The 20,397-nt window shown below is 43.6% G+C and overlaps 1 protein-coding gene across 1 annotated transcript in view; it reads right to left on the bottom strand.

The window, feature by feature from the left end:
- Positions 1–11,267: 11,267 nt before the first annotated feature.
- KCNMB3 (potassium calcium-activated channel subfamily M regulatory beta subunit 3) overlaps positions 11,268–20,397 on the bottom strand; it is a 69,836-nt gene continuing 60,706 nt past the window's right edge. Inside the window, exons 3-4 of the mRNA XM_075864048.1 lie at positions 17,758–17,956; positions 11,268–11,782 (exon numbers count right to left, since the gene is read on the bottom strand). Coding sequence (XP_075720163.1) covers positions 11,384–11,782; positions 17,758–17,956 — 598 coding nt within the window. The 3' untranslated portion in view covers positions 11,268–11,383. The remainder of the gene's footprint in view (positions 11,783–17,757; positions 17,957–20,397) is intronic.

The following is a 20,397-nucleotide window of genomic DNA, read 5'->3' on the forward strand; positions in this document are numbered from 1 at the left end:
TGCAGGCCCCGACGGCCCCACCCAAGCTGCAACCGGGGATGGAGAACCTATCGCCCCCCCTCCGCATCGCGCCAAAAGGTCACGCACACAACACAACAATTCCTGAATCTCACCCCCACCACCCGTACTTCCTGTAATCCCCCCGCTACACCCCGGCAATCCCGTAGGCAAAAGTGAACCCCCACCCCCTACCCCTGGGGACCGAAATACAGCAGGCAATGAAAAAGTAGGAGACAGCGACTCACCGGGCTGCGCAGGTGCTGTGTCCCCACCAGCCGGGGCGAAGGATCCATCCAGACGTCCCTCTTGGTCACCGAACTCACGGTCGTCCACTTCATCCTGCCCAGACGGGCCAGGACAAGCGCCGCATGCATGACATCCCCGACCTTCTGATGGAGCGCTCCGTAACTGCGCCGATGAACTGGGCCTCTCCGCCCGTCTGTTGGGGGGCTCGACCACCCTGCGGCCCGCAGGTAGCCGCCCTCCTGCCCGCCGTGTCACCACCGACCGTGGCACACGCCTGGAATTGGTTGCATCATCCTGGGTACAGGTGGGCCGCCCGACTGGAGCATCGCCAGCACGGCCCACCGCAAGTCCTGGGTCCCGTCGTCTGGAGGCAGAGGGAGGTCCCGGATGCATGGGCGCCTGCCCTACCACCTCCGCTGAGCCAGGCCGGCTTCCAGGATTCCTCTCAGACCAGGCCGTCCTGCTCACGGCAGCCGAGCGAGGGGCCCGGCCTGGAGGGTCCCTCGTGGGGCTCCTTACCCTGCGCCTGGCTCGTGGCATCACTTCCGGGCTCAACCTCTCCGGAGGCCTCGTGCGACGTGACCGCCGCCGGGGAGGAGAGGACGGCACCGCCTGCGCCCCAGATCCAAACACGGCCGCGTCCTCCGTACTCGCCCCTGAACCAGGGGGCTCCCCATCTTCCTCTCCTCGTCCGCTCACCGCCGAGCTCGGAGCCCCAGGCAGCGGGCCGGAAAGCCCCAGCCCCTCCGCTAGCCAGGCCATGCCTCGTTCTGCTACTGCTGCCCGGAGCTGGGTAAGTAGTGCATCCATTGTCAAATCCTGGACAAGCTTCCCTGTGCTGCTACAAGCTTCCCTGTGCTGTTACTAAAGATGGCGACGCCTTTCCCTCTCCTACCCTTAAGTAAACTGACCTCGCCCCCCTCACATCCGCCCCCTCCTAACCACACCCCTAACTCCTTAACTCCTTCCCTTCCTAACATCCCTGATCATGGTGGCCTCCCCCTATGGCATTCTGCCGGGTCCAGCCTGTACTTTCAGTTCATACAGCCTGTGATGTAGCATATATCCCAAACTCTTTCCTCTAGCACGTTGTAATAGTTTCACATACAAATTATATTTGGTAACATATATATATTATACTCCCCGCTCAGCCGTTCACTCTGTGGGTTGTAGTTTAGGGGCCTGTTATGTATGTTGGTGATTTCTTTAGGGGCTCTGGGTCTGAGCCAATACCAATGTTCTTCACTGTAATTACTACTACGACACAGGTGGCACCTGGGGTAAGTGTCAGGGTCATTCAATGAATACAGGATGTTATATTACAACGGTATTCAATCCAGCGGTCTGATGTTATACTACTACAGACTTAATTACTTGGATGTTATTTTACATCAAAGTGTATATGCCGGATTATCATGTGCTAGAAATCAGTCTGTACTGATTCCCACCTTATGCCAGTCTGGCAATGCATACAACTGGTTTATGGACCCTTACACACAATATCACTGTTTGGCAGTGAATTTAGGAAAATATAAATGATTTTCTAATACAGTATTCAAAGTTTTTCCCTATTGTACTGGGTAATGGTATTGAGTGCAAATTCAATATAGACACAATTGCTCCTCCTTGCACTGAGTGTATATCGTCTTCTATGAAGTGGATATTTCTTCTGGGCTGGGAGCCATACAGTTTCAACAATTTGATATGTATGTCTTCTCACAGATGTATTCAACATCACACTGCACACACATTCATCACACTACCATCCTGACAAAGGACCTGATTATTACGGGACCCCTTTGTAGAGACTTACATATACAAAGTACGTTTCCAGGGACTTAACAGAGTGGCTGAAACAAATGGTGTAACATAAAGTCTGTTACTTACCGATCGGTTTTGGTTTCAGTGACTCCCCAGGTCCTTCCAGATTAGTGGACTTTGCACAAAATTCTCATTAGGAGGTCCCGGGCTGTTCGGCACCATAACTGTCGAAGAAACCCCTTCCAGGTAGCACCTTTTGGGATGGGTGCTCTAATGGGCTCCCTCTGCTTTGTCAGGTTGTATTCAAATATGGTAATTGAAGTATCAGCAGTGCACCGGGAGATCAATAAAGACAATAGCAATCTGTCGTCTCAATCAATATTCTCATTTATTATCAAGATACATAGGTTAATATACCCTCAGGGCGTACCCTCTAACCAGGGTGTTACCTCTCATGGAACAACCAATCATAACATTTTACACGTAGACTGAAAATACGTCATAGGGTACCTTCCCACTGAGGTCACGTGATCTTTCTAACACCTGCAAATCCTGGCCTACAAACAATAGAAATGTAGGAGGTTTTCATAAGTGTATGTTATGATTTCATATATGTGTGTGAAATACTGAGATAAAGAATTAATTGGAAATATAATGATTATTTCAGGTCTAGGCGTTCTGCCAGACTCCTATCTACCAGTATTGAAGGCCACGAAGAAGAACACAAAGTAATAACTTATTCCCTTGTGATTCAAGCAGTAACAGAAAGAGATCATTACAAAATGGAGAATACATATCTTCATAATCCGGCATCCTGCTTGATAATTCATAGTGTAGTTTAATACAGAGAACATAAGCAATTTGACCATCCATCACACTATCCAAGTGATTCTGAGATTGTTTTCTCGTGACACATTGGACTTTATGTTACTGGCAAAATTTGCCCGATACATTCAGTATTTAATTGTGAAAAACACCAAAATTTAGCGAAAAATTGCAAAAATTTGCATTTTTCTCAATTTTAATGTATCTGCTTGTAAGACAGGCAGTTATAACACACAAAAATCTAACTAACATCCCCCATATGTCTACTTTAGATTGGCATCGTTTTTTGAACATCATTTTATTTTTCTAGGACGTTACAAGGCTTAGAACTTTAGCAGCAATTTCTCACATTTTCAAGAAAATTTCAAAATGCTATTTTTACAGGGGCCAGTTCAGTTGTGAAGTGGCTTTGAGGTCCTTAGATATTAGAAACCCCCAATAAGTCACCCCATTTTAAAAACTGCGCCCCTCAAAGTATTCAAAACAGCATTTAGAAAGTTTCTTAACCCTTTAGACATTGCGCAGGAATTAAGGCAAAGTAGAGGTGAAATTTACAAAGTTCATTATTTTTTTCCAGAAATTCATTTTGAATCCATTTTTTTTTGTACCACAGAATGTTTTACCCAAGAAATGCAACTCAATATTTATTGCCCAGGTTCTGCAGTTTTAGGAAATATCCCACATGTGGCTCTAGTGTGCTACTGGACTGAAGCACAGGCCACAGAAGCAAAGGAGCACCTGGTGGATTTTGGGTCTCCTTTTTATTAGATTATATTTTAGGCACCATGTCAGTTTTGAACAGGTCTTGTGGAACTAAAACAGTGGAAACCCCCCAAAAGTGACCCCATTTGGGAAACTACACCCCTCGAGGAATTTATCTAGGGGTGTAGCAAGCATTTTGACCGGCCAGTTTTTTTGCAAAAATTTTTGGAACTAGGCCATGAAAATGAAAATCTACATTTTTTCAAATAAAATGTAGGTTTAGCTAATTTTTTTTCATTTCCAAAAGAACTAAAGTAGAAAAAGCACCACAACATTTGTAGAGCAATTTCTCCCGAGTAAAACAATACCCCACATGTGGTAATAAACGGTTATTTGGACACACAGCAGGGCTTAGAATGGAAAGAGCGTCATTTGGCTCTTGGAGCTCAAATTTAGCAGGAATGGTTTGCGGAGGCCATGTCGCATTTGCAAAGCCCCCTAGGGGACAAAACAGTGGAAACCCCCAACAAGTGACCCCATTTTGGAAACTATACCCCTCGAGGAATTTATCTAGGGGTGTAGCAAGCATTTTGACCGGCCAGTTTTTTTTGCAAAAATTTTTGGAACTAGGCCATGAAAATGAAAATCTAAATTTTTTCAAATAAAATGTAGGTTTAGCTAATTTTTTTTCATTTCCACAAGAACTAAAGGTAGAAAAAGCACCATAAAATTTGTAAAGAAATTTCTCCCGAGTAAAACAAAACCCCAAATGTGGTAATAAACGGTTGTTTGGACACACGGCAGGGCTTAGAAGGGAAAGAGCGCCATTTGGCTCTTGGAGTTCAAATTTAGCAGGAATGGTTTGCGGAGGCCATGTCACATTTGCAAAGCCCCCCAGGGGACAAAACAGTGGAAACCCCCAACAAGTGACCCCATTTTGGAAACTATACCCCTTGAGGAAATTATCTAGGGGTATAGTGAGCATTTTGACCCCACAGGTTTTTTGCAGAAATTTTTGGAAGTAGGCTGTGAAAATTAAAATCTACATTTTTTCAAATAAAATGTAGGTTTAGCTAATTTTTTTTCATTTCCACAAGGACTAAAGGAGAAAAAGCACCATAAAATTTGTAAAGAAATTTCTCCCGAGTAAAACAATACCCCACATGTAGTAATAAATGGCTGTTTGGAGACACGGCGAGGCTGAGAAGGGAAAGAGCGCCATTTGGCTTTTGGAACTCAAATTTAGCAGGAATGGTTTGCGGAGGCCATGTCGCATTTGCAAAGCTCCTGAGGGGACAAAACAGTGGAAACCCCCAACAAGTGACCCCATTTTGGAAACTACACCCCATGAGGAAATTATCTAGGAGTACAGTGAGCAGTTTGACCCCACAGGTGTTTTACAGAACTTATTGGAAGTAGGCCGTAAAAATGAAAATCTACATTTTTTCAAATAAAATGTAGGTTTAGGTATTTTTTTTTCATTTCCACAAGGACTGAAGGAGAAAAAGCACCATAAAATTAGTAAAGCAACTTCTCCCGAGTAAAACAATACCCCACATGTGGTCATAAAGGCTGTTTGGACACACGGTAGGGCTCAGAATGGAACTAGCACCATTTGGATTTTGGATAGTGTCTGGGCGCCATGTCACATTTGCTGAGCCCCTGTAGTACTAGTACAGTGGAAACACTCCAAAATTGACTCCATTTGGGAAACTGCACCCCTTGAGGAATCATCTAGGGGTATAGTGAAAATTTTGATCCCAAAGGTTTTTTGCTGAATTAATTAGAATTAAGCTATGAAAATGAAAAATATTTTTTTTTTCCAACAAGATGTCGTTTTAGATCAACATTTTTCATTTTTACAAGGAATAGAGAAGAAAAAGCACCCCAACATTTGTAAAGAAATTTCTCCCGAGTACGGTAACACCCCATATGTGGTTATAATCAGCTGTTTACGTATATGGGAGCATTCAGAAGAAAAGGAGCGGTATTTATCTTTTGGAGCGTAGATATTTCTGGAATGGTTTGCGGACGCCATGTTGCATTTGCAAAACCCCTCATGTACCAAACAAAAGTGACCCCGTTTTAGAAACTACACCCCTAAAGGCATTTATCAAGGGGTGTAGTGAGAATTTAGACATCACACGTGTTTTTCAGAAATGAATACGCAGTGGATGGTGCAAAGTGAAAATTGCAATTTTTCCACTGATCTGCCCATTCACCGCACAAGATGTTGTGCCCCTAGAGAATTTTACCCCATAAATTGTTAAGCGGGTTCTCCCGGGTATGGTAATGCCTTACTTGTGGCCATAAATTGCTGTTTGGGCACGCTGTAGGGCTAAGAAGGAATAGACCGCCATTTTGAGCATGGATTTTGCTTGGTAGTTTTGTTTGAGTTTTGCTGGTATTTCCGTTTATAATGTGGTGGCATATGTAATCTGTGCGGAGTACATCAGGGTATATGTAAGCTGTGCAGAGTACAACAGGGCATAATAAGAGGGTATAATAATGGGGTAAATAATACAATTATCCATAGATGTGTGGTATAATGTGAAGCGATCCATTATGCGCAGGCCGGTGTCACACTGATAAACGGTTTTCTTTCTTATCCCCTTTTGTAACGTTCTGCACCTTTTGGGGACATTTTCTCCTTCGTAGTTTGTGAAATATTGCTGGGAAAGTTTTGCGCTGGTATAATACGGGCGCCCTCACTTCCAGCGGATGTGCTATGTCCCTTCCCTTTTCTAGTTCCTAAATACTAGGGCCCTGAAACTGAAGGAATGTTCCCCTCCGGCCTGCGCATTGAGATGTTTTTTCATCACCGCATTACTAGTGCCGTAACTTTTTTATTTTTCAGTTGATTGAGCGGTGTGCGGGCTTGTTTTTTGCGAGATGGGCTGTAGATTTTATTGGTACCATTTTAGAACACACTTTTTGATCACTTTTTATTTCATTTTTTGGTAAAGGAAATTACCAAAAACAAGCAATTCTGGAATCGTTTTTTATTGTTTTTTTTATCGGCATCCACAGTGCGCCCTAAATTACATGTTAGCTTTATTCTGCGGGTCGCAACGATTACGGCGATACTAAATTTATATAGTTTTTTTTATGTATTGCGGCTTTTGCACAATAAAATCACTTTTTTTATAAAATCATTTGTTTTCTGTGTCGCCATATTCTAAAACCCATAACTTTTTTATTTTTGCGTGCACAAAGCGGTGTCAGGGATTATTTTTTGCGGGACGGATTGCCATTTTTATTAGTACTATTTTGGAGTAAATGTGACTTTTTGATCACTTTTTATAGCATTTTTTGGAAGGAGATGTGACCTAAAAACAAAGATTCTGGCGTTGTTTTTCATGTTTTTTTTTTACGGCGTTCACCGTGCGGGATAAATTACATAAAAGTTTTGTAGTTTGGGTCGTTACGGACGCGGCGATACCAATTATGTATAGTTTTTTTTAATTTTTACGGTTTTTCCCATAATAAAAGGCTTACTATGGGAAAAAAGTCAGTTTAGCTTTATTTTTATTTGAAATGTGTGTGTTTTTATTGTTTTACCACATTTTTATTAACTTTTTTTTACTTTTCTGACTTGTCCCACTAGGGGACTTGAGGGCCTGATGCCCCGATTGCTACTCTAATACACTGCACTACATACGAAGTGCAGTGTATTAGCGCTGTCAGTTATTCACTGACAGCAAGCCTATGAGGACACGCCGCAGGCGGGTCTTCATCGGCTCCCGTACAAGGCAGACTCGGACGCCATTTTCTGGCGTCCGATTGCCACAGCAACCCAGCGATTGCATCACTGGGTTGCCGGTAGGGTGAAAACCTATCAGATGCTGCGCTCTATTGAGCGCAGCATCTGAGGGGTTAATCTGCCGGATCGGAGAGTAGCTCCGGTCCTGGCAGTTACAGGAGGGTGCCAGCTGTATAATACAGCTGTCACCCCGCGGTGATGGTGCCGGCTCTGCTTCTGAGCCCGCACAATCACTGTGCCGTACATGTATGGCGCTTTGCGGGAAGCACCTCCCGACAGCGCCGTACATGTACGGCGCATGTCGGGAAGGGGTTAATAGTCGTCTAGTAAAGACATTTGCTTGTGTCTACTGAGGCTAAAAGATACACTATATGGACAAAATTATTGGGACGCCTCTTAAACATTGAATTTAGATATTTCATTCAGTCTCATTGCCACAGGTGTATAAAATCAAACATGAAGCCATGCCGTCGCCTTTACAAACATTTGTAATAGAATGGGTGGTTCTAAAGAGATCACGGAATTCGAGCGTGTTATTGTAATAAAATGTCACCTTTGCATTAAGTCAATTTGTAAAATTTCTTCCCCTCTAGATATTCCACGATCAACTGTGGGTGGTATTACAGCAAAGTGGAAGCATTTAGGAACCACAGCGACTCAGCCATGAAGTGACAGATACTATGCTGACACAATAACTGCAGAGTTTCAAGCCTCCTCTGGCATTACCATTATCACAAAAAGTGCGCGCTGGGAACTTCATGGCATCGGTGTCCAGGGCTGTGCAGCTGCATTGCCAAGCGTCGGATGGAGTGGTGTAAAGCACGCCGCCACTGGACTCTGGAGCAGTGGAAACGTGTTCTGTGGTGTGACGAATCACACTTTTCTATCTGGCAGTCTGATGGACGAGTCTGGGTTTGGTGAATGCCATGAGAACGTTACCTGCCTGACTGTATTGTGCCAACTGTAAAGTTTGGTGGAGGAGGGATAATGCTATGGGGTTGTTTTCCGGTATTGGTCTAGGCCCCTTAGTTCCACTGAAGGGAAATCTTAATGCTCCAGCATACCAAGACATTTTGGACAATTGTATACTTCCAACTTTATGGGAATAGTTTGGGGAAGGCCCTTTTCTATTCCAGAATGACTGTGCCCCAGTGCACAAAGCAAGGTCCACAGGCATGGTTGGGTGAGTATGGTGTGGAAGAATTTGACTTGGCTGCACAGATCCCTGCCCTCAACCCCATCGAACACCTTTGGGATGTACTAGAACGGAGTTTGCGATCCAGGCCCTCTCATCTAACATTAGTGTCTGACGTCACAAATGCAATTCTGGGTGAATGGACAGAAATTCCCACAGACACTCTCCAAAATCTTGTAGGAAGCCTTCCCAGAACAGTGGAAGCTGTTGTAGATGCAAAGTGGGACCAACTCCATATTAATGCCTATGGGTTTAGAATAGGATGTCATACAGGTGTAGGTGTAACGTGTAGGTGTCCCAATACTTTTGTCCATATAGTGTATGTCTACCTCAGGTTACATATCACAGGATACCTGAAGTTTTAAGGCTTTTTACAAAAAATGTTAGAGAATTGCCCGGCTATTATTTTTTACAGTGGGGCTGATTTACTACTGTGTCTGCGTCTAGAGTATGTAAAAAAAAATGTCCGTATGTTTGGAGCGTTTAATTTTAGACTAGTTTAAATACAGATGTTTACACCTCACTAGATACTTTTAAAAATATCTTAAAAAGGGGCATGGTTTAAAATGCGCCAAGGCGCACTGAACGAAAACTGCCAATGAAGAGTTGGTATAAGAAAGGGAAAAGTGTCTTCAAGATGCGCCAAATTAATCATACAAGCGTGCGCTACTGTTATAAATTTGGTGCAGGAAGAAAAGACAGGACCAAAATCCAGCGCTGGGTGTGCGTTAAAAAGGAACTCCTGTTCCAATTTTATTGGTATAACAACGTGTCAGAAACGCGTAGGCACATTTGAACAGGGCTTACTGCTATCCTTCACCCAACATTCATTCCTGTACTCTGCCACAGAACTACTCTATATAGTTCTATTATTTTTACCTTTGTTATACCAATAAAATTGGAACAGGAGTTCCTTTTTAACGCACACCCAGCGCTGGATTTTGGTCCTGTCTTTTCTTGCTGTTGTTTACCGCTGGCCGCGCGGGAATCCGGGCGTTGTCTGTACTTAGACAGAACTAAACGGTGAGCTGGAGGTGGTCTACCTCCCCCTCTTCCCCATTCATAAATTTTGTGTATAAATTTGGTGCATCTTTATGGTTTAAGTTTACGCTGTATAAATCTTAGCTTAGAAATGGTATATTCACATGTAGTTGAGGTGTGGTTAAAAACCACATCTGAAATATCACATGCAATTGTACAGTAATTAAGTACGTTTTTCGATGCGGTTGTGGTTAAAAATGCAGCCACATTGAAAAACGTACCAACTTACAAATAAAAAAATGCAGTTTTTCAGATGCATTTTTTTAAATGTAATTTTTAACTGCACCTCAACTGCAACATGTGAATATACCCTAAGGCAGGGGTCTCAAGCACACGGCCAAGTGTTGCGACATTTGCGGTGTAATCGTAGCGATTATGCCGCAAAAATCGCAGCTCCAGAAAAGAAAAAAAACAAAACATAATTACCCAGAATGCCCTCCTTCTTCCTACAATCCAGCCCCCTGGGATGACGTTTCTTCCCATGTGACTTCTGTAGCCAATCACAGGCTGCAGCGTCACATGGCCTGCAACATCCTCGTAGGAGGACGGATTATGCGTAGAGAAGACGGAGGGGGTAAGTATGAGCTCTTTCTTCCGCAGCAGAAATTTAGTTTGAAAAACCGCATCACAACGTGTTGTGATTTTTTTGGACGGAATGCCGGCTCCAGGTCGGACACGCTGCACAGTTTTTACGCAGTGTATCCGACCCGTGGGAACGTGGCCTAATGTGGCCTTACACGTGAGATTTATCTAATGTGGTCATATATAATATGGTCCGCTCTAGGCATGCTCTGTAACCTGTGCAGGAGTCACTGTGCAGAACTCAGGGAGGAGTTGAGCCCTGACCATCAATTATTGTCAGTAGCTTGTGATCCTGTTTTACCTCCAGCGTTATAATAAAGGTGTTACCTTACATTGTAATCCTGCCTGTGATGATAATGAAATGACTGCAATATTTCGAGAACTGTTTTTTAAGGGTGCAGCCACACATGGAGCGTTGCTTCTAGGGGTAAAAAGCTCCGTAAAAGCAGCACCCGATGTGGCGAAACACGGAGCATTGTGTGCCACTGTACAGACTTCATCCACGTGAATGAGGTCTAAAACTATATTCACACGTACCAGTAGTGTGCTGCACAGTCAAAAAAAGACTTACCGAGGTTATGTTTATGCAGTTTTTGTCCGCTCAGTTTTTTTTACCAAAATTGATCCTACCTGTAAGGGTATGTTAAGATGGCGGAGTACTCACGCTGATTCCAACACGTTTTCCACGTTGGAATCTGCGTGACTTCTGCTAGTAAAAAGCCTCCCATAGTTTTTAATAGGAAACTGCCCCATTGTTCGACCTATTACTTCTTGATGCGTGTTCTGTGGCGTATTCCGACCCACAAACTTCATCATGTAGCCACTTCAAATGGGGCTAATGTTCGTGTAGAAATGCGTCAGTTCTTATTGCAAAACCACGGTGGAAATCTGAGGGTCGGCCACGGAATCTTGGCCAAATCTACGTTGGATTTTTCCTCAGGAACAATCCTCTGTGTGAACAAAGCCTAGTAGGATTATTTAATTATTCAGGAATCTAATATAATAATTAAAGATATCAAGGTGGAGTTCCACTTTAAAGTATGTTGTCAGAAAGTAATTCATATGACAAAACAGGTAACGCATGGCTCATTATGTTTATTGTAAACATCTTAAATAATAAAAACTTATTCACAATACTATTACATCCTAGAAAAATAAATTTACAGCTAGAAAAATGTTCTTTATATTCACAATTTATATGATATAACATGATCTGCTACAATTCTGCTGTATACGACTCCTCGTGGGGTAATCTTGTCCACTGATAATTATATTGTGTTTGTAGTATGAGAATTTGATCTCCACCTTAAAGTTTTATCATCTTTTCTAGTTCTGCTCTGCTGAGAGTCTGCCCGCGGCGTCATGCTTCCGGGTTCTTCTCTTGTTGAATTGCAATACACCGTACACATTAAGGATAGATGCTGTGTTAATTTAACCATTCCAACTATGGAAGCTCCTCCAATAAGCATTAATGTTGGCCACAACAAGCAGTGAAAGACCACAGTCCGGTCATATTTTTTAATCAATATGACATCTTCTGGTTTGCTGTCAGGTTGATGGAAACACGCAAATGGAGTGTCGTTCTTGTGCTCAAAATATTGTTTCACATCAAGCACCCCATCCAGCAAATCGATTTTGTCTCGTTGGCACTTAGGGACATAAAAGCACTGTATAAAGAAACATTTCGGTTACGTATGACAACCAATGAAATAAAAACTAGGCAGCAAAAAAGACCAGAAACTAAAAACCATAAACGTAAAAGTAAACAGGTATTCCTTTTAAATCCCTTAACCCCTTAATGACCAGCCTATTTTAAACCTTAATGACCAAGCCATTTTTTACGTTTTTCCATCATCGCATTCCAAGAGCTATAACTTTTTTATTTTTGCGTCGACATAGCCATATAATGTCTTGTGTTTTGCGGGACAAGTTGTATTTTTTAATAGCACCATTTTGAGGTACATATTATTTCTTGATTAACTTTGATTAACTTTTATTTTGGGGGAGGGGGTAGAAAAAAACCTGACACACTTTTTTGCGTCCTAAATCTACGCCGTTTACCGTGTGGTATAAATAACACAATACCTTTATTCAGTGGGTTGTTGCGATTTTTTCACTTTTTATTAAACTTTTTTTTAACATTTTTACTAGTCCCACTAGGGTACTTCACTATGCGATTATTCAATCAGATTTATAATACACTGCAATACTTCTGTATTGCTGTGTATTATGCCTGTCCGTGTAAAACTGTCGCGAGATTACGATGTAACCTGTCATTTCAAACGAGATTACGCTTGCCTTGCTGGAATCTCACAGAAAAGATTCAGAAGTGTCAGGATTCTGAATACACATCCCGTCCTGGCTGGTAGTGATGTATATTCATTGTCAGGACACTGCAGTAATGTTAGTGTTTGTGCATGTGGCTGCACATAGCGATATAACTATATCACTAGTGCAGTGTAAATGAATGGAGAGAAGTTTATGACGCTGATTGGTCACTGATTGGTCAGCGTCATACACTCCTCTGTACAACGCCCACTTGGTCTAAAGTAAAACACACCCACTTGGGCATTAAGAAACTCATTAGCATAAAGCTAAAAATCGCTCATAAAGTGGTTTAAAATAGATAGTTTTTCTAAATAAAAAGCATTACTGTCACCTACATTATAGCGCCGATCTCCGTATATAGGAGACAGGGCACTTATAATGTGGTGACAGAGCCTCTGACCAGATCCATTTTTCAGTTTTTGCCTCTCTGCCTTTCTGAAGCTATAACTTTTTAATTTTTCATTGATGTGGCTGTATGAGGCCTTGTTTAATGCAGGAGAAATTGTATTTTTTTTCTGCGCGGTTTGAAAAAAGCACTGTGTAAATTATATTTATTTTTAAAGCGTGAATACAGGAAAAAGCGATTTAGACATTGTTTTTTTGTATATTTTGTATCTCATTCATGTTTCACACTAAATAACCTGTCAAATGAATTCTTCAGGTTATTACGGTCATGTAGATACCTAATATGTGTAGGTTTTTTGTTTTTATGTAATGTGTGGGCAATAAAATGTATTTTATGCAAAAAAAAAATGTGGACATTATTTTAATTTATTTTTTTGGTTACATATTTTTTTTAAATCCCATTAAGGGTTAACTTTAATTATAACTTTATTTGCATGATCTTCTGTGTCACTGTGACACAGGCTGCTGTTAGGGAAACACATATCGTGCCCTAACAGCAGGCAAACTGAACAGACAGCCCTGGGGTACTTTGTAGGTCCCCAGGGCTGACTGCAGACGGATTTCCGGGTCTTCGTTCGAGTCACCAGGTTGCCGGTGACACGATCAAAGAGAGGAGTCCATTTTGATCATGCCGCGGACACGAACCGCGTTCATCAAAGGGTTAAACAGTTAGGGTATGTGCACACGATAACTGGCTTTTACGTCTCAAATTACAGACTGTTTTCAGGAGAAAACAGCTGCCTCGTTTCAGACGTAAATGCTCCTCCTCGCATTTTGCGAGGCGTCATTGACGCCCGTAATCTTGAGCTGTTCTTCATTGAATTCAATGAAAAACGGCTCAAATTACGTTTCAAAGAAGTGTCCTGCACTTCTTTGACGAGGCAGTCATTTTACGCGTCGTCGTTTGACAGCTGTCAAACGACGACGCGTAAATGACAGGTTGTCGGCACAGTACGTCGGCAAACCCATTCAAATGAATGGGCAGATGTTTGCCGACGTATTGGAGCCGTATTTTCAGATGTAAAACGAGGCATAATACGCCTCGTTTACGTCTGAAAATAGGTCGTGTGAACCCAGCCTTGGAGTTGGAATGTTTTCCTATCCAAGCTTTGTTCAGCAGACTGCTCTAAGATCAGGGGCTGTAAGTTACAGCTCCTTCTTAGAGGATGAGCTCTCATCTGCCTTTTCTACAGCGACGCCAAAAGACGTCGCAGTAGACAAATCACCTGCACTGCCTGCCGTCAAAAGACGGTGGGCGGTCGTTAAGGGGTTAAGCAAATAAATCTCATCCTTTGTATAATGAAAAGATATACAATTTATTAATATACCTTCGGTATACATTTTTTGATGGTTTTTACGATCTCTGCTTGCTCTCGATCAATAGGAACCTTCTTAGTTTACATTGTTTATAAAAATCTGTCCAGGTCATTTGATGGATACATAGGTACAGGATGGATTACAGTAACAGTATGTTATCAGATCTCTGTCTTGTAACAAGCCGTAAACCTGTGTATCCATTACATGACCAGTGCAGTATTTTTTACCCTGGGAGTAAAATTAAAATGAATTTAAAATGAATTCAAAATTAAATTAATGTATTGAATGACCGCAAGCAGAAATCTTGAAAACCATGCGGAATTTATATAGTAAGTATATTGGAAAATGTGATAACTTTTCAGTTTAAAAAAAGATTTTTTATTTGCTGAAACCGCAATGCCCCTTTAATAGAACGTGGTGGCCAGGTCATGCTAGTCAAACCCTAACCAACCTTGACAAATTGTAATCCTAGTTAAATGGACTCATTTTTCTTTCACCCTGTTGTTAACCTAATTTTGAGTGCCAATCGACAATGTAGCAAGTTAATCGGCTCTCGTTTATCTCCATTTACATGAAGCAATCATCGATAAAGTATGTGATGGACCCATCGTCAGTGTGAGTATTCGAGCACATACAGTTTCGTTATTCCCTGCATCCCCACGGACAGGGGCGTAACTAGGAAAGACTGGGCCCCATAGCAAACTTTTGACTGGGGCCCCTCCTCCCCTGGGTGTCACACAACCCCCCCTTGTAGATAGTGCCTTTTTTACAGGCCCCCCTGTAGATAACGCCATACAGCCCCCCTGTAGATAACGCCATACAGCCCCCCTGTAGATAACGCCATACAGCCCCCTCTGTAGATAACGCCATACAGCCCCCTCTGTAGATAACGCCATACAGCCCCCTTTGTAGATAATGCCATACGGCCCCCTCTGTAGATAACGCCATACAGTCCCCCCTGTAGATAACGCCATACAGCCCCCCTGTGGATAGCGCCATACAGCCCCCCTGTAGAGAACGCCATACAGCCCCCCTGTGGATAGCGCCATACAGCCCCCCTGTAGATAACGCCATACAGCTCCCTTGTAGATAACGGCATACAGCCCCCTTGTAGATAACGCCATACAGCCCCCCTGTAGATAACGCCATACAGCCCCCTCTGTAGATAACGCCATACAGCCCCCTCTGTAGATAACGCCATACAGCCCCCTCTGTAGATAACGCCATACAGCCCCCTTTGTAGATAACGCCATACGGCCCCCTCTGTAGATAACGCCATACAGTCCCCCCTGTAGATAACGCCATACAGCCCCCCTGTGGATAGCGCCATACAGCCCCCCTGTAGAGAACGCCATACAGCCCCCCTGTGGATAGCGCCATACAGCCCCCCTGTAGATAACGCCATACAGCTCCCTTGTAGATAACGCCATACAGCCCCCTTGTAGATAACGCCATACAGCCCCCCTGTAGATAACGCCATACAGCCCCCTCTGTAGATAACGCCATACAGCCCCCTCTGTAGATAACGCCATACAGGGGGTCTGTATGGCGTTATCTACAGGGGGTCTGTATAGCATTCCCTACAGGGGGGTCTGTAGGGAACGCCATACAGCCCCCCCTGTAGGGAATGCCATACAGCCCCCCCCCTGTAGGGAACGCCATACAGCCCCCCTGCAGGGAACGCCATACAGCCCCCCTGTAGGGAGCGCCATACAGCCCCCCCTGTAGGGAACGCCATACAGCCCCCCCTGTAGGGAACGCCATACAGTCCCCCCTGTAGGGAATGCCATACAGCCCCCCCCCCTGTAGGGAACGCTATACAGCGTCCCCAAACTACCCAAAAAAATGCGACCTACAGTGTGAAAAGACAAAATACATGTATCCCCTATCCACAGGATAGGGGATACATGTGTGATTGCTGGCATTGATAGGGAGAACGGGGGGCCAAAAGTCTCCCAAGTTCTCCATGACTAACCTCTGACTTCCGGCGTCTGCGCAGCTCAATAAAAATTAATGGAGCGCTGGTCACACATGCGCACAAGCGTGACCGGCGCTCCATTCATTTCTACGGAGCTGCCGACACAGACCCCGGAAGTCCGAGGTTTGTGATGGAGAACTTCAGGGGACTTTCAGTCCCCCGTTCTCCCTATCAATGCCAGCGATCACACATGTATCCCCTATCCTGTGGTTAGGGGATACATGTCTTTTGTTTAATGGCAGAGCGGGGAGATACCTCCCTGCTCTGCCGTAGCGTTCAGTGGCGTCCCGCTGTAGCAGCCGTAGCGGCTGCTAGCGGAGCCTCCGGTCATGGTGGGGGCCCGTGCCGGCAGGCGACACGGGCCCCCTCATGCCGCGGGCCCCGTAGCAGCCGCTACGGCTGCTATAGTGGTAATTATGCCACTGCCCACGGAGATGTGCTGTTGAAACAACCAATGATTTTTGATGCCTGCATAAAAGGTCCGATCAGCCTACAGACTAGCGTTTGCTCATTTGTCGGCTCATCGGTGCCATTTTTACACAGGTCAATGATCGTAAGTGCGATTGTTCACCCCATCATTGCCCCATGTAAAAAGGCCTTTTGATAGACTGAAAAAACTATTGTTTGATATCAGTAGCACAGACATCTTCCCATCAATAACATCATTATAGCAATATTAATGGGAAATTCACGGCTCTTTAACCCCTTATTCCGATGCAGCGCCGTAAAAAGGCTATTGCATCGGAATAAAGCCCGTTAGTGACCGACGTAAAAACACTATGGGGCGGTCACTAACGGGTTAAGCGAAAACAAAGGTCCATGTAACTTAAAAGGTCTCTTCTGTTTTATGGAATTAAGGATTAATCATTGTTTAATGAAAAGTTCTGCAGTCGTCTAATATTGTTTTATTTCCTGGCCCTCCTCAAGATCTGTTTGCTGTCAGTGAATAGTAGAAGTTTACTTCTAGGCTGAATACCTGTGCTGATCATGTCCAACTGACACAGGTTTAGACTGGAATCACACATGCCGTTTTCGTTGAAGTTGTTTTGTGCCAAAGCCAGTGGATCCAAAAAGAAGAAAAAGTAAATGGAAGGACTGATACTTTACCTTTCTTTTGTATCCACTCCCGTGTTTGGTTTAAAAAGCTCCATGTGTGATTCCAGCCTCGGGCCAGGATCACACATGTAGTTTTGATTACGTATTTGTGGCAGTTTTTGGCTCCGTTTTTGTTTTAGCCAACACACAGAAATGGACACTAAAGAAAAAAGATGCATCAGTCTTTTCTTTAGACCTTTCCTTCCTTTTGCTGGGTCCATTTGCAAACAGAAACAGGCGAGTCAACCCAAATTCACTGGGGTCCCCCAAGTTTTCATATGGTTTACAGTATTTTTGACAGCAAGAATAGCACTGTAGACTGCGCTATTCGTGCCCTCAAAAATGCTGGAAATCCTGATATACAATGGCAAAAAAAAACAGTGTGAATGAAGCCTAAATAAGTAACAGATAAAACAAAGTTAACATGGGGTCTAAGGTTCACCCTTGCCTAATACATGTAACATGGCAATGAATATATACTTCAATAATAGCTACTTCAGATTTGTATGTTTTACTTACTTTGGGGTTTATCTGAACAGCTTCTTCGTTGTAGTGCAGGACAGCCACATAGTCAGAACCTGACACGTTCACCAGTATCTGAAGACAGGGATATTTGGATTGTCCATGGCAATCCACACCACATGTGAATGAACAGTCTATCCAGTCATCCATAATATCCGTTTGGATAATTGTGCAGTTCGCCTCTTCATTCCAGACACTGGTAGACAATAAGAAAGCATGGATTGTCATTGGTTCCCATCTGTGAATCCTACAATGAGCGCATGGCCGTCATACTGTACAGAACTATCCCATGGGAACTACAGTCATAACTTATTTTATGTTGACGACTTGCAAAATTGTGCATCTATTCAACAGTTAAACACCGGATTTAATACATACGGCAGATATACATCATTAAAGGCTACGTCTAGCTTTGCAAAAATTCTGTGCCTGTCCAAAACCTGACAGTCCTGATACATCTTTCTGCTTTTAGTTAGCCCTCATACACCTTGCTGCATTCGTCATGTTCCAACATGTTTAACTCTAAGGGCTTATTCACATATATCAATTGTGTATGGCCAGTTTTTTTTCCTGAGCCGGAGCAAAACTGATGCCACTGGACGCAAAACTGACCCCCTAGGAAACTATAGAATCAGTTTTGTGATCAGTTTCTTTCCGGCGTTTTTGTATGTTGTAAGGAAAAGAGACAGGATGGCCACACATATGAACAAGCTCTAGGAGGCCCTTCCCTATTTAGGCTGGGTTCACACAACCTATTTTCAGGCGTAAACGAGGCGTTTTACGCCTCGAATTACGCCTGAAAAGACGGCTTCAATACGTCGGCAAACATCTGCCCATTGCTTTCAATGGGCTTTACGATGTACTGTGCCGACAACCTTTAATTTTATGCGTCGCTCTCAAAAGACGACGCGTAAAATGACTGCCTCGGCAAAGAAGTGCAGGACACTTCTTGGGGCGTAATTTGAGCCGTTTTTCATTGAATCCAATGAAGAACAGCTCCAAATTACGCCCGTAATTGACGCCTCGCAAAACGCGAGTACGAGCAATTACGTCTGAAATGCAGGAGCTGTTTTCTCCTGAAAACAGCTCCGTAATTTCAGACGTAATGGTCGTTATCGTGTGCACATACCCTTAGGGATGCACGATGCATCGAAACTTTGATACTGTTTTGATACCGTGCACCCCCAAACAGTTCGATACCGCTATTTAATGTATTTCGATACTAAGCTGTGCGGCCGCACAGCTAAGTATAGTAACACATGAATGTATGAGAGCGGGGCTGCGGCTGTGTAATACAGCCATTGTGCCGCTCCTGAGTCCTGACATGTGCGTGCGGTCAGCATGATGTGATGCGACCAGCACTGCACTAATAAGCGGCGGCACTGAAGACAGAACATGGTGGACGCACTGCAAAACACCCCCACGTTCTGTCTTTAGTGCCTGCGCCGCCGCCCATTAGAGCAGCGCCGGCCGCATCACCACATGCTGACTGTGCGCACTTGTCAGGAGCGGGGCAATGACTGTATTACAGAGCCGCAGCCCCGCTCTATAACGGCAGAGATCAGAGAAACCTCTCATCTCCGCCGTTATTCCCCTGAATGCTGCGATCAAAGCTGACTGCAGCATTCAGGGGAAAATTAAAAGTGGGGATGCCCCTTGGATCCCTGTGACGTGATTGAGGGACATACCATACATGGGCAGACAACCCACCCAGGGTCCATTGAAGGATATATATATATATATATATATATATATATATATATATATATATACAAACACTACCGTTCAAAAGTTTGGGGTCACCCAGACAATTTTGTGTTTTCCATGAAAACTCACACTTATATTTATCAAATGAGTTGCAAAATCACTAGAAAATATAGTCAAGACATTGACAAGGTTAGAAATAATGATTTTTATTTGAAATAATAATTTTCTCCTTCAAACTTTGCTTTCGTCAAAGAATGCTCCATTTGCAGCAATTACATCATTGCAGACCTTTGGCATTCTAGCTGTTAATTTGCTGAGGTAATCGGGAGAAATTTCACCCCATGCTTCCAGAAGGCCCTCCCACAAGTTGGATTGGCTTGATGGGCACTTCTTGTGTACCATACGGTCAAGCTGCTCCCACAACAGCTCTATGGGGTTGAGATCTGGTGACTGCGCTGGCCTCTCCATTACAGATAGAATACCAGCTGCCTGCTTCTTCCCTAAATAGTTCTTGCATAATTTGGAGGTGTGCTTTGGGTCATTGTCCTGTTGTAGGATGAAATTGGCTTCAATCAAGCGCCGTCCACAGGGTACGGCATGGTGTTGCAAAATGGAGTGATAGCCTTCCTTATTCAAAATCCCTTTTACCTTGTACAAATCTCCCACTTTACCAGCACCAAAGCAACCCTAGACCATCACATTACCTCCACCATGCTTGACAGATGGCGTCAGGCACTCTTCCAGCATCTTTTCCGTTGTTCTGCGTCTCACAAATGTTCTTCTGTGTGATCCAAACACCTCAAACTTTGATTCGTCTGTCCATAACACTTTTTTCCAATCTTCCTCTGTCCAATGTCTGTGTGCTTTTGCCCATATTAATCTTTTCCTTTTATTAGCCAGTCTCAGATATGGCTTTTTCTTTGCCACTCT

This window comes from Rhinoderma darwinii, chromosome 4, assembly GCF_050947455.1.
Source record: "Rhinoderma darwinii isolate aRhiDar2 chromosome 4, aRhiDar2.hap1, whole genome shotgun sequence".
Classification (NCBI taxonomy): domain Eukaryota; kingdom Metazoa; phylum Chordata; class Amphibia; order Anura; family Rhinodermatidae; genus Rhinoderma; species Rhinoderma darwinii.